The sequence below is a fragment of the Rhinichthys klamathensis genome, unplaced genomic scaffold (genome assembly GCF_029890125.1).
Source record: "Rhinichthys klamathensis goyatoka isolate OS25496 unplaced genomic scaffold, OSU_Roscu_1.1 h1tg000558l_1, whole genome shotgun sequence".
Lineage (NCBI taxonomy): Eukaryota > Metazoa > Chordata > Actinopteri > Cypriniformes > Leuciscidae > Rhinichthys > Rhinichthys klamathensis.
Genome location: NW_026607026.1, coordinates 293,522 through 308,761, shown reverse-complemented (window position 1 = coordinate 308,761; position 15,240 = coordinate 293,522). Strand labels below are relative to the sequence as shown.

Below are 15,240 nucleotides of genomic sequence, written 5' to 3'. Positions count from 1 at the left end.
CGGAGGTGTTACGGGCTTGGAACGACATGAGGCTGAGTCATTACTGACATCATTTTCATTTTTGGGTGAACTAACCCTTTAATTGCTGCCGGACCACCTCCCAAGATGCCTTGTGTTTGCCTCCCAATCATTGTTTTGTTGCTGATGCAAGCGGTTTTACCCTATACATAATTTTAAAAAGGTGGCTAATTTACAATACACATTCTAAATGTGTTGTATCTCAGCATAGTGTAGAACATTTATGCTGTGTAATATTAAATTTAATGTCTAATAGTTTCTATTCAAGATGAGGCTCAAAGAGTGAGGCTCAGCCAAATCAGACAGTAAAGGAAAAGTAAGAATAAGATACAAACTGATAGTCCATTGGCTTCAAACTGATAGGCAAGCACGTTGAGATTATGCAACCAACCATTCAAGCAGAATATTCCACTTAATTTTATTATTATTACTATTTTTTATTTTATTTTTTTTACTCCACCCCCCAGAAATTCCTTTTTTCTGATGATATTCTTGTCTCCTCGCCAGTGTACCGCAGCAATGTGCTTTTTAAAATTTTATCATCAATGTTTAATGGCTGTAGATTAAAGGATAAATGGTCCTTTTCTGTTCAGTTCAGAGTGTTCAGATTATCAGCTGTTGGGACTTTATTTAGAGGTTTGATTCAAGCCGTTTTGTCTAGACGGCTTGAAGAGAGGAAGTCAGTGTGAGGTTAATAAAAGCAGGACAGGAAGAAGCTCTCCACCTACCTACAAACTAAAACACACATCAATCCAATGGCCACAGCATGCAAACTATGTGTAAGAAACCACATTTCCGTAGAAAAGTGACCTCAACTGGTTTCAGTTTGACTGAATGACGAGCTGCTGGAGTCTAACCTTAGCAAGACTGGCAGTGAGAAATGGTATAAAGTTGTTTTTTATTTGTACGCTTTGCCATTTAGAACAACTGAGAATTATTACAATTTTAAAATAAAATAAAAATGTACCATGAAATTTTAGGAAGATTTATACAATATTTCATTCATACTTTACATATTTAAAATTCCTTTAAAATATAATCAATGTTAAATGATAAAAAAAAAAAAAAAAAAAATTGCCCATTAAGAACAGTTAAAGTCTCAGAAGAACATATGTAGATAACTATACATACTTTCATTGTGTGTGTGTGTGTGTGTTTGTGTGTGTGTGTGTGTGTGTGCGTGCGTGTACGTGTGTGTGTGTGAACTAGGAGGGTCTTAGGGGAGGATTCACACCAGATCTGCTGGTTTTGTTTAAATCAGCGGATCGTCTTTTTAGGTCAAACTGTTCATTAAACCATTAAAGAAAATGTTTCACACGTTTGTTCTGTTCTGTTTGTGCTGGTGGCGTCTGATTGGTAAGTTATAACAGCATTTTTATGGGTTAATGTCTGTGGTCTGTGTTTGTGATCTTTGTTTAGGTGCGCATGGTCTCACAGAAATATAATGAAAATTATTATAGTGAATTTGTAGTCTAAAGTTTTTTAAGATTGATGCATTTTTCTCAGAATATCTTAATTTGAAAAATTATTACAGAAACATTTATTTATTTATTTATTTATTTATTTATTTAGCAGATGGTATGACGTACAAATGGAACTCTGTATAAAAACAAACATTACAAATCACAACTGATTTTAGGCTTTGTAAAACAACAAGAGCATTAATGTGACAAACATGTTCGTCAGGTGTGTTCGGTGAGTCAGTGTCAGTGACGGAGGGAGATTCAGTCACTTTACACACTGATGTTACTAAATTACTTGTAAACGATGACATACTGTGGAAATTTGGAGATGACAAGTTTCTGATCGCTGAAATCAGTGGAGCTGCTGGAGCTTTCCCGACATATGATGATGTTCTTGATGGGAGATTCAGAGACAGACTGAAGCTGGACGATCAAACTGGATCTCTGACCATCACAAACCCCACAACTGAACATGCTGGACTTTATCACCTACTGATTAGGGGAGTGAAACTGATACCAAAAACATTTAACGTTTCTGTCTATGGTGAGTTGAGAGGTTTATTTGTAACTTAATGATTAAACTGATGACAATCTGTTGTTATTTATTGTTATAATCCACGTTTCTCTTTATTCTCTCATGTTTTCCAGCTCGTCTGCCTGTTCCTGTCATCATCAGAAACTCTTCACACTGTTCTTCATCATTATCACACCAGAATTGTTCATTGGTGTGTTCATCAGTGGTGAACGTGAGTCATGTGACTCTCTCCTGGTACGCAGGAATGAGTGTATTGTCCAGCATCAGTGCGTCTGATCTCAGCATCAGTCTCTCTCTACCTCTGGAGGTGGAATATCAGGATAAAAACCCCTACAGCTGTGTGCTGAACAATCCCATCAGCAACCAGACCACACATCTGGACATCAACACACTCTGCCACACATGTGCAGGTACGACACTTATATTGATAAATTAGGATCATTTTCAGCATACTGACAGAGTCTGTAATTTTCAATTTTGTTCTCCTGACAAAGTCGGCTTGTTGAAAAGCTTATTTGATCATTTTCTTTTTGTTCTTCTTTCTTTTTTGTTCTTCTTTTTTTAGAAGTCCATGGCCACTGTTGTGGTTCTACTGAAGCTGCGATCCGATTGGCTCTCTCTGCTCTGGTGGGCGTGGCTACTGTGGCTTTTCTGCTTTATGACATCAGATCTACAAGAGGAGTCTGATAGGCCCATCATAAACACTGTGAAATATCGTGAAGTTTTAAGGCTTGTTTGAGATGCGCCTTGCCTCGCCTGAAATGTATGCGAGAGTAGGCGGCTGCAGTGAGGGGAGGAGTGAAAAAAGCGCAGGCAAGCCGGACAGATCTCTCTTCTCGCAGTGGATCAGACACCTGTGAGATCAAAGGTGGATATCGCGGGATTCACGGGATTCACGCTCGTGCATGGTTGCTAATAAACTGGATGTAATTTAAGTTGTGTTGCTTTTATATGAAAATATAATGAACAAGACACCCACTTATTTAATTCCATTTTAAATAGGCCTACGTGTTTATCAATAATTTTTTCTTTAATACAGACATGTGTTTTTATTAAAAAAATAAAATTACATCACATAGATCGCACTGTCAGAGAGTTTGGGAATATCCACACATAATTTATACACATAAAACATGATGTCAGAGTTTTAAAATCAAACATTTTAAAAGAGAACAATACATCACGGTTGTTTAAACCAATGAGCATTAAGCTGTGCCGTCAGCAAGTCGTTTCCCATCGTGCTTTTGATCAGTGCAGTCAGTGGAGAGCAACTGCGCGCGACTGCAGAATCCGACACGTGCGCCTTGCAGTCGCGAGAGTTTTTTGACATACGTCGGCATGACATCAGAGCAAGGCGGACCGCACTCGGACACATTTCTAACCGGCATGCATCTCGCGCTGATCACCGGTGATCGGTTCTGCGCAGATTTTGCTCATCTCAAACAAGCCTATTGTCTGCAAAGTTTAACAGATATATGCAAGGATTTAAATGAAAATAGTTATCAATAAAATCAACACAAGGTTTATATTTGCAAATTGATTTATCAAGTTTAGTAAAAAATATATATTTTGGATTTTATGTCAAAATAAACCACACTGTTTGAGGAATGAAATATAAGACACACATATCATTTATGTAGAAGAAAGAGCCACCGTGGCTTTGCCAGTTTCTGAAACTTTAATTTTTATAATTGATACTTTGCGCCAGATTCCCAGGATGTGACGATTTTGTTCTCTCAAAAACATGGGATAGACTAGAAACAGTGCATTTTGCACACGTTTTATGTGATATTCTTGAATGTATCATTTGCTTTATATTGTATTTAGTTTAATCACATTCATTTTATAATGAAAAAAATGCCTCTTGTTTATGGTTTATGGCCTATTTTATATAAGTTGTATTTAGAGGTCTGATCTGAGTAGTGTCAGAGTAAATATTATAGTGTAATCTGTGACGTGTGTGACCTCTAGCGGTGAGGAACTGTAGATTCATCATTATACACTGATGCTGTTTGACCATCATGTATATTTGCGATCTATTTTCTGCAAATAAGTAAAATATTATGACCACAGTTACCAGTCTGGGTTACAATTAACAAACTGGACAACAGTTGCAATAACATTTTATTTTCTATGATTTCATTCAGGTCAGGCTCAAACACCAATGATTTAAGCTGAGTTAAAAGAAAATACAGATAAAAGTTTACAGCATTTTAGCAGTAGCTATTCTGCCAATATAAAAGTTAGAATGTAGAATTTAAGACATACATATTAGAATAAATACAATTATAATAATAATTAAATAATTTATTTTACAGTACAATTGTCTTTTACAACTTTTTACATTATAGTCATAGATAATCTATATAAACTCTATACAATAATATCCTTTCCATCTGCTCATCTTCAACAGACCAGAAACAGCAAAACACTGAAGTCCTTCTCTCAACCTTCAACAAACCGCTGAAAACAAACCTCTTCCACTAATACATAATCTCAAACAAGACTCTTATTATAATAAGCATGATACATGTTAATGTATTTCAGGTTTATAAGCTGAAACTATCAGATAATGTAAGTAACGTTTCTCTAAATATCCTAAATTATATGTTTCCTGTAACAGGTAGGTTATTATTTACATAACATGTTTCAACCATAACACATATTAATAATTGTTTAATACAGCTCAGTCTCATCCCAATACGTCATATGCTGACGCTTTTGACCATACGTCAACATCCGACGTTTTAGGGTACCCTTTACCGTCAGTATATGACGCTATAATCCTAACCCTACCCCAGACCTAAACCTACCCGCGTCATCTAACTGACGCTAAAGGTAAAGCGTCAGACATATGACGCCCTAGGATCGTCATCTAACTGACGTTAAAGGGTAGGCTACCCTAAAACGTCGGATGTTGACGTATGGTCAAAAGATGACGTCTTGGGATGAGACTGTGTTATTTAATAATAAGTAACGTTACACCTCAACAGATGAAGTGTGTTTTTGCTGATCCAATGGGAATAGTCAGATACACAATTATCCAGTTGGGATCATTTCCGATCACGTGATCTTTCTCCGTCTGGAAACACTACAGTTTGTTAAAGAGAGAGAAATGAACAGCAGTAACTGTCACAGAAACTCACGAAATCAGTCAATAAGATTCAGTCTGAAATGTTTATTATCATTTTGATGGAAACTCTATCCAGTAAGTGGAAAGATAGTGGATGAATAAAGGAATATGTGCCCAATTGTTTTTTGTTTGTTTGTTTGTTTGTTTGTTTTTTCCAGCAGAATGCTAATATATTTTCTGATTCTACAAAGACATACTAGTAGCCTACAGTAAATTACCTCATCCTTGGACGCTTTTTCACTTTAAAAGATAAACACACACACAATTAATTTGCATAATAAAGACAATATTTTCCTCTCTCTATAATATCTGTAATACTTGCCTCTTCTAGAGCTCCTGTGGCGATACATCACACCAGTTGTTAGAGACAGGAGAAGAAGAACAGCGACACCTGCTGTTGTCAGTCTGTTTACAGTTTGTGTCTATAACAAACACTATGGCAAAAAACAAGACTTCTTTATACTGTTTTTCGTAGGGAAGTATGCGATTGGGATGCAGCCTATGAGTCTGATTTCAGTTTAAACTGAATGCGTTTTTCACGCACAGACAACATTATCAAAACAATCCCGTTCGCATGGATCGACGGAAATGACTAAAAATGCTGTATTATTTATGTCAGGCCAGTAGGTGGCGATGTCACTTTGTAAAGAAACACTGCTTCTACATATACTGAGTTTAGTCTTTTTAAACACACGACTGCTTTACTGTGTTATACTTACACTCTAAAAAATGCTTTGTTTTCAACCCAAATTTGGGTACTGTTTCATATTTATCAGTACTGTTTTACATTGTGTACACTTTGTATGCTTGGTGCTCAATAAAACATACTGAAAAAAAGAAAAAAAAAAGAAAAAGGCGCTTGACATAGGGGGTGTTTTTCAGAAAAGTTGAACTTTATTCAACTTGAAAAGACACTTGGAGCTGCAGAAAAAGACATCTGTGGTGGCGTTTAAATGACATGTTCACAAAAAGTGCCCGTATCAACTTTTCTTGTCAAAGAAAACGGCAAGTGTGAACACGCCCTAATTGTGTAATTTGCATGATTCATTTATACCTGATGAATTCAAATGTTGATTTATTCTGAATTCTTTTGAAATCATAATGACCAGTATTAGTACATGTGTCCAGGATAGATCAAACTAAAGGCCCGATGAAAGGAGTGTGTGGCACATCGTGTGGGACCTTTTGGTTTCAGTCACTGATTTAGCAAGTTGCAGCATCGTGACTAAGAAAACTACTTTTTTTTGTATGAACAAGTATGAAGCGGTTCGACTCAAATATGTTCAAATGTGTTCGACTCAAAGATCAGACGAGTTTGTATTTGTGAGATCCACGTAACTCGGCCGATGTGAGTCTCTGTGTGACATCGGGTCTCTAATGAACGAATAACTGAAAGTATCTCAGACAGCAACACAATCGGCCCAGATCCGGCCTACATCTGGTACGTGTGTATAATCCATGTGTGGGCCGGATCCTGGCCGACACTGTGTTGCTGTCTGGCACACTTTCAGTTATTTAAAATACATGTTTTTAATGTATTCTAAGTTTAATAAACTAAAGACACTTATTTTAGATGGTTGCTATAGAACAACCCTAGATAGCAGTGTTAGCGTTTGGGAATATTTACAATTTTTCTTTTTAGTTGCGTCATCATCAGTAGGCTTCAGTCAATGGAAAGCAGCCGTCCGCCGTCTCAGGCTATTTCAAGATTTAAGTTAACATGACATCATAAGTTAACATGACATCAAACCCACACTTGGACTGATTTCTAATCAGTTAATAACTCATCAAAAAACAGAATTGCTTTTGAGATATGCAAGAACAGAAAATGGAAAAAGAACAACTTTTGCAGTTTGTATCTTCCGATAAAGCATCCATGGATATATTTCTGTTCAGAGTTTAACCCTCGACTTCTATTTAACTGTTTGCCAAACATGCTTTGATTCAGTAGTTGGTTTCACTGTCAGACTGTGATGTTCATTAATAGCAGGACAGGAAGAAGACCTTCACGTACAAAAGACATGCAGAAATGGTCAGTATCCTGCACAAGATGTTTGTCCATCCAACAGATTAAAAAACATGTCTGAAGAAAGCAGGATGTTCAGGTTTCAGTTCCATATAATAAGAGTCAGAAGAATATTTATAGGTTGCCTAACTACATCAATAACATGCGTTCAGTGGAAGTGTGTTTGAGTGTGTGAACTTAGTGCGTCAAACTCTGTCATGGGAGGATTCACACATCAGATGAAGAGCTTGAGAGTGTTTTCAGTGGATGATCTTCTCATTGAACAACTGAAGAAAATGTTTCAAATGCTTGTTTTGTTCTGTTTGTGTTGGCGGCATATGATCTGTAAGTTATGAAACATTTTTATGGCTAAATATCAGTAACAAGTGCTACGTTTTTTTATTTGCAGTTCTTCACAGATTAATCAAATTAAACTTATTGTGAGATCTGAATAATGGAAATTACTATAATGAATTTGCATTTCTCTTCACTTTTTGTATCAGTTCACATTTAAACTTTATAAAACTGACGTCAGGCTTTGTAAACCAACAGAAGACTCAATCTGTTCTTGTTCGTGTTCTTCAGGTGTGTTTGCTGTTGAAACAAATGAAACACAGTCAGTGTCAGTGATGAAGGGAGAATCTGTGCTTCTACACACTGATGTTACTGAAATACACACACACGACGACATACTGTGGAAATTTGGAGCTGAGAAGTCTCTGATAGCAAAAATAAACAGAGATTCAGGAATCTTCTCCACATATGATGTTCCTGATGGGAGATTCGGAGACAGAATGAAGCTGGACGATCAAACTGGGAGAGAGAGCAAGCGCAAAATGCGGCATCGGCATCTCGAAGCGGCACTTCCGGTGGCATCTCCAGCGGCCATCAGTGCATCGGCATCTCCAGCGGCCATCAGTGCATCGGCATCTCCAGCGGCCATCAGTGCATCGGCATCTCCAGCGGCCATCAGTGCATCGGCATCTCCAGCGGCCATCAGTGCATCGGCATCTCCAGCGGCCACCAGTGCATCGGCATCTCCAGCGGCCATCAGTGCATCGGCATCTCCAGCGGCCATCAGTGCATCGGCATCTCCAGCGGCCATCAGTGCAGCGGCATCTCCAGCGGCCATCAGTGCAGCGGCATCTCCAGCGGCCATCAGTGCAGCGGCATCTCCAGCGGCCATCAGTGCATCGGCATCTCCAGCGGCCACCAGTGAGCGGCATCTCCAGCGGCCATCAGTGAGCGGCATCTCCAGCGGCCATCAGTGCAGCGGCATCTCCAGCGGCCATCAGTGCATCGGCATCTCCAGCGGCCATCAGTGCATCGGCATCTCCAGCGGCCATCAGTGCATCGGCATCTCCAGCGGCCACCAGTGCATCGGCATCTCCAGCGGCCATCAGTGAGCGGCATCTCCAGCGGCCATCAGTGAGCGGCATCTCCAGCGGCCATCAGTGCAGCGGCATCTCCAGCGGCCATCAGTGCATCGGCATCTCCAGCGGCCATCAGTGCATCGGCATCTCCAGCGGCCATCAGTGAGCGGCATCTCCAGCGGCCATCAGTGCATCGGCATCTCCAGCGGCCATCAGTGCATCGGCATCTCCAGCGGCCATCAGTGCATCGGCATCTCCAGCGGCCATCAGTGCAGCGGCATCTCCAGCGGCCATCAGTGCAGCGGCATCTCCAGCGGCCATCAGTGCATCGGCATCTCCAGCGGCCATCAGTGCATCGGCATCTCCAGCGGCCACCAGTGCATCGGCATCTCCAGCGGCCATCAGTGAGCGGCATCTCCAGCGGCCATCAGTGAGCGGCATCTCCAGCGGCCATCAGTGCAGCGGCATCTCCAGCGGCCATCAGTGCATCGGCATCTCCAGCGGCCATCAGTGCATCGGCATCTCCAGCGGCCATCAGTGAGCGGCATCTCCAGCGGCCATCAGTGCATCGGCATCTCCAGCGGCCATCAGTGCATCGGCATCTCCAGCGGCCATCAGTGCATCGGCATCTCCAGCGGCCATCAGTGCATCGGCATCTCCAGCGGCCATCAGTGCATCGGCATCTCCAGCGGCCACCAGTGCATCGGCATCTCCAGCGGCCATCAGTGCATCGGCATCTCCAGCGGCCATCAGTGCATCGGCATCTCCAGCGGCCATCAGTGCAGCGGCATCTCCAGCGGCCATCAGTGCAGCGGCATCTCCAGCGGCCATCAGTGCATCGGCATCTCCAGCGGCCATCAGTGCAGCGGCATCTCCAGCGGCCATCAGTGCATCGGCATCTCCAGCGGCCACCAGTGAGCGGCATCTCCAGCGGCCATCAGTGAGCGGCATCTCCAGCGGCCATCAGTGCAGCGGCATCTCCAGCGGCCATCAGTGCATCGGCATCTCCAGCGGCCATCAGTGCATCGGCATCTCCAGCGGCCACCAGTGCATCGGCATCTCCAGCGGCCATCAGTGAGCGGCATCTCCAGCGGCCATCAGTGAGCGGCATCTCCAGCGGCCATCAGTGCAGCGGCATCTCCAGCGGCCATCAGTGCATCGGCATCTCCAGCGGCCATCAGTGCATCGGCATCTCCAGCGGCCATCAGTGAGCGGCATCTCCAGCGGCCATCAGTGCATCGGCATCTCCAGCGGCCATCAGTGCATCGGCATCTCCAGCGGCCATCAGTGCAGCGGCATCTCCAGCGGCCACCAGTGAGCGGCATCTCCAGCGGCCATCAGTGCAGCGGCATCTCCAGCGGCCATCAGTGAAAATATAACACAATTGTATCTCTAATAGTATTTTAATCATTTGAATTTGAATCCAAACTGCATTACTTCTTTACAAGCAACAATTTAAGTAAAAATAGAAGACTGCTTTGCATGTGTTGATGCCAGAGGCACACGACACAGGCTGGTATAGTTGCTCTTACCCAACTAGTGTTGTTTTTGGCGGCCTGTTTTAATTTTAGTTTTAGTCTAGTCTTTGTGTCAAGCTGTCATTTTAGTTTTTATTAGTTTTAGTCACATTCATACTCTTTTTAGTCTAGTCTAGTTTTAGTCGACGAAAACTGATGACATTTTAGTCTAGTTTTAGTCGACGAAAACTGATGACATTTTAGTCTAGTTTTAGTCGACGAAAGACATAGTCTAGTTTTAGTCAATGAAAATTGTATTTTAGTCTCTTTTTAGTATTCTATTTAACCAAGGCAATATAGTAGCCTATAAGTACCTATAGTATAGACGAAACCAAAATTTTCTTTTAGCCAAACCCATTTCAAACAATCTTATCTTCTGTTATCTTATTATATTATTGTTACCTTATAGACTCAAGAATACATTTATTCCAGACACGGAAAATGCTCTGATTTGAATTTACAACATATTTATTTTACCAACCAAACATGTTAGAAGTAGCCTACACACATGATGAAATTAAAGTTTTTCCTAATGTCATTTCTTCTTTTTCTCCCAAAGGCGAATCCCTTTCTCTGTGTCAGACTTAACTTTGTTTGTTGTCGTTTATGCTAATGCCTGTTTCACACATACTCCGAATTTTTTTTCCCGCACCCATGTAGAGCCATGTATGGTTAGAGCGCTCACACGCACGCGGATGCGGTCCGTCAATGCGCTCCAGGAGCGTGCGTGCATAACAGAACAGAGATCTACAGTACCTCAACAACGCGACATAATGGATGTAGGCTAAAAATATTGATTTGAAATAAAAAATAGAGATTAAATGTTGTGATTGTGGGTACAGCCGTAGATCAGTTGCGCACTGCAAACGGAGCACATGTGAAAGCAAAATAGCTCGTGCTGCTCCTGCATACACACCGCAACACGCACCGCATACGCACTACACACAGAGTATGTGTGAAACAGCCGTAACTCACGCAGCTGGATCTTCTAAATAATGCCGCGGTGAGGCTCGAGCATAGGCTTGAGGATGTGAAGTCGCCTGCGTCTGCGCAGTGCGATCTGATACAGCCCCTGAAGTGACACAGGAAACAGAAATGCTGCATAATAATAATGCAAGTAAACGAGACGAAATAACGTTAAATAACATTTCGTCTCGTCTCATTTTGGTCAACGAAAATTAAGAGACATTTTAGCATACTTTTTATTTTGTAAACCACATTTAGTCTCGTTTTTATTCGTCAACGATATTGCATTATACATTTAGTTATAGTCATCGTCACATGACCAGCATTTACGTTGCGTCTCGTCTCGTTTTCGTCACGTGATAAAGGTTCGTTGACGACGATATTTAGTCATAATTTTCGTTGACGAAAGCAACACTATACCCAACACAATTCTTTTTCTGTTTAAAGACCATTTGACCACCTGATGTTGGAAACTATACAGCTCATAAATAATACAAATTTGAAATCTGAATTAATATTATATTATGATACTTTAAGCTTCACACTGAAAGTTGTTAACAGATTATTTCACATGCATTGAATCCATACATTCAAACAAATTATGTGGATGTATATAATTTTTTTTTTTTTACAAATAACTGTTTTGGTGATTGGAAAGGACTGTATACGTTTGACTTTGACTATAATTTGTCTTTAAATGGTTGTGGCCACCAGGGGGCATCGATTAGAATGCAGACAAGATGTTCCGTTAGGTGTTTTATTGAAAAACTTTAAATGTATAGGCTAGTGTGTGTGTTTTGATAGTTGCACGCACACAATTCTAGGAACTTGTGAATCAGTACAGTCAGCAACACTCTCTTAAATAATCTATATAAATAAAGATATATAGTCTTTCGACGCCAGCGCTCTCTTCCAAACTTTCTCGAAACTGAAACTTCTTTTACTGTCTATGGAAACTTCTTCCGCGAGCCGAAACCGGAACTTAAACTGTCTCCTTCCGCGCGCCGAAACCGGAACTTAAACTTTCTCCTTCCGCGCGCCGAAGTTGCCACTAGCACATTGACGCTCCTGATTGGCTGATTCTCAAGCAGACAGTTTTATCTACCTGAAAGGGTCATCCTAACTGGGATCATAGATTGTGTAATTAATCTTACACAGCATGTCATCCAATGCACGGAAGCCATTATCATAGAATGTCAGGACACAAACAGGTAATTCACAAATAGGTTTATTGAACGAGCACAGTACGGATTAAGCAGGGTGAATGATAAATGAATATAAACGGTAACTGGTTGAAGATCACATGGAGAGTTGTCTTATCTGAATGAAGACGATGACGACGAACTAGAGAGACTGGGAACAGGGAGGACGAGGAACCGGGCAGACAATTCATAGCCTATATAACGTCACCCATATGGCGTCCTGTTCATTCTTCTGTTCCCAAATGCCCCATCATGTAATTGCTCATTAAAATGTAGCATATAGGCTACTTATCTACTGTTTGTCCTTGTGTTTTATTTTCGGTCTCACATTTGTCCTGTTGTTTATAGTCATGTTTCATAACTAATTAATCAACTAAATCAATTACTAATCGCTTGTAAATTACTTGTTCTCAAACGGAATTCACAAAAAACACATAAAAATGTTAGCATCACTTGATAATCATTTAAGAATGTATTGTAAAAATAAATAGGCTATTAAAACAAAATATATGTCCAGCGGCTTCTGCTGCCGGAGAAAAGTCCCTGGCTGAGATGCCGCTGATGGCCGCTGGAGATGCCGCTCACTGGTGGCCGCTGGAGATGCCGATGCACTGATGGCCGCTGGAGATGCCGATGCACTGATGGCCGCTGGAGATGCCGATGCACTGATGGCCGCTGGAGATGCCGCTCACTGGTGGCCGCTGGAGATGCCGCTGCACTGATGGCCGCTGGAATTGGAGATGGAGATGCCGCCGCAATTTCAGCTTTGTAGGCCTACAGCTTATTTGAATTAATTTCAGAATTGTGCAGCACATCAGAAACTCATTTCTCTATTCTGTATTAACGGAACTCATTTCTGTATACGGAATAACCGTTTATATTCATATTTAATAACATTTCAAATTAATTTAATAAACAGCATTTTCTGAAACATTAAGTGATATTGATTGACACTTCTTGCTGGAAACCTATAACGTTACCTAGCCTGTATCAATAGGCTACTCAGAACAGTTGCAGCTCTCTGATGTAATGGAGAATCAGAAACTCAAAACTTTATTTACAAAGGATATGCTAAGTTACACATGATATATATGCTACTCTGTGGTAGCTACATAATGTTATTTAGTTAAAATGCAGTTAATAAAATAAAAAATATTGATTACTGGAGATCCCGCTGCACCGGAAAGTCCTGGCCGCTGGAGATGCCGCTGCACTGATGGCCGCTGGAGATGCCGATGCACTGGTGGCCGCTGGAGATGCCGATGCACTGATGGCCGCTGGAGATGCCGCTGCACTGATGGCCGCTGGAGATGCCGATGCACTGATGGCCGCTGGAGATGCCGATGCACTGATGGCCGCTGGAGATGCCGCTGCACTGATGGCCGCTGGAGATGCCGATGCACTGATGGCCGCTGGAGATGCCGATGCACTGATGGCCGCTGGAGATGCCGATGCACTGATGGCCGCTGGAGATGCCGCTGCACTGATGGCCGCTGGAGATGCCGATGCACTGATGGCCGCTGGAGATGCCGCTGCACTGATGGCCGCTGGAGATGCCGATGCACTGATGGCCGCTGGAGATGCCGCTGCACTGATGGCCGCTGGAGATGCCGCTCACTGGTGGCCGCTGGAGATGCCGCTCACTGATGGCCGCTGGAGATGCCGCTCACTGATGGCCGCTGGAGATGCCGATGCACTGATGGCCGCTGGAGATGCCGATGCACTGATGGCCGCTGGAGATGCCGCTGCACTGATGGCCGCTGGAGATGCCGATGCACTGATGGCCGCTGGAGATGCCGATGCACTGATGGCCGCTGGAGATGCCGATGCACTGATGGCCGCTGGAGATGCCGATGCACTGATGGCCGCTGGAGATGCCGCTGCACTGATGGCCGCTGGAGATGCCGCTCACTGGTGGCCGCTGGAGATGCCGATGCACTGATGGCCGCTGGAGATGCCGCTGCACTGATGGCCGCTGGAGATGCCGATGCACTGATGGCCGCTGGAGATGCCGATGCACTGATGGCCGCTGGAGATGCCGCTGCACTGATGGCCGCTGGAGATGCCACCGGAAGTGCCGCTTCGAGATGCCGATGCCGCATTTTGCGCTAGCCCTTACTGCAAACTGGATCTCTGACCATCACACACACCACAACTGAACATACAGGACTCTATGAAGTAAAGATAATCGCATCTGAACTGTCATCAAAAACATTCAATGTTTCTGTCTATGGTGAGTACAGATCATTTCTACGTTCTTCACATTTATTGACAGTAGCGGCTCAACATACTACATAGATTCTGTGTCGTAACACTAGTTTATGATTGGCCGCTATAGTTTTACATAACCGCTGAACATGCAGACACACTTTAGTAGATGTCTAGTGTATTTGCATAATTCAGCCTGAGGGTGGCGCTCTAATGTTGATTGACAGGCTCAAAGAATGTTCAGAATAGCATTGATTTATACCAGGCTGTTGAATGCTTGAATCTGATTGGTTGACGAGCGTTCCGAAGCTTACATTATTTTCAGGGAAACAGCTAAAGTAGATCCAAGCAGGTTTTGACCGCATTACCGTTCAATATCACTTCGCCAAGTGTTTTCAGTTCTTTCAAAAGTCCTTACAACCCTCAACAGTAAAATAATCAAAACCCACAGCCACACCGAACAAGCAAATATATAAAATAAACAATAGAAGGTAAAAACAAAAAAATATTTTAATGTTTTTTTCAGACAAAATTATGTTTTATTATGTCCAAAAAGCACATATTCCGTTTTTCCCATTTCTCTCTCTCTCTCTCTCTCTCTCTCTCTCTCTCTCTCTCTCTCTCTCTCTCTCTCTCTCTCTCTCTCTCTCTCTCTCTCTCTCTCTCTCTCTCTCTCTCTCTCTCTCTCTCTCAAATGTACAGTACAGACAGACACACACTTGCAAAGAAACGTGTTGTCAAACCTCCGTTACAAGCTCTGAAATGACGTTCTGGAATCAGACAGCGGGTGCATGCGACATGACGTAAGTGTGTTTAGACT

The 15,240-nt window shown here is 42.4% G+C and overlaps 3 protein-coding genes across 3 annotated transcripts in view; all 3 read left to right on the top strand.

Moving 5' to 3' along the window:
* LOC130073727 (uncharacterized) overlaps window positions 1–2,703 on the top strand; it is a 58,558-nt gene extending 55,855 nt beyond the window's left edge. Inside the window, exons 3-4 of the mRNA XM_056239300.1 lie at window positions 2,130–2,426; window positions 2,585–2,703. Coding sequence (XP_056095275.1) covers window positions 2,130–2,426; window positions 2,585–2,703 — 416 coding nt within the window. The remainder of the gene's footprint in view (window positions 1–2,129; window positions 2,427–2,584) is intronic.
* The window catches only part of LOC130073749 (uncharacterized), a 36,935-nt gene that overhangs the window by 18,655 nt on the left and 3,040 nt on the right, over window positions 1–15,240 (top strand). The window lies entirely within an intron of this gene.
* Window positions 14,410–15,240, top strand: part of LOC130073761 (uncharacterized) — a 253,608-nt gene continuing 252,777 nt past the window's right edge. The window contains exon 1 of the transcript XR_008804386.1: window positions 14,410–14,445. The gene's annotated coding sequence lies outside the window, so the exon portion shown is untranslated. The remainder of the gene's footprint in view (window positions 14,446–15,240) is intronic.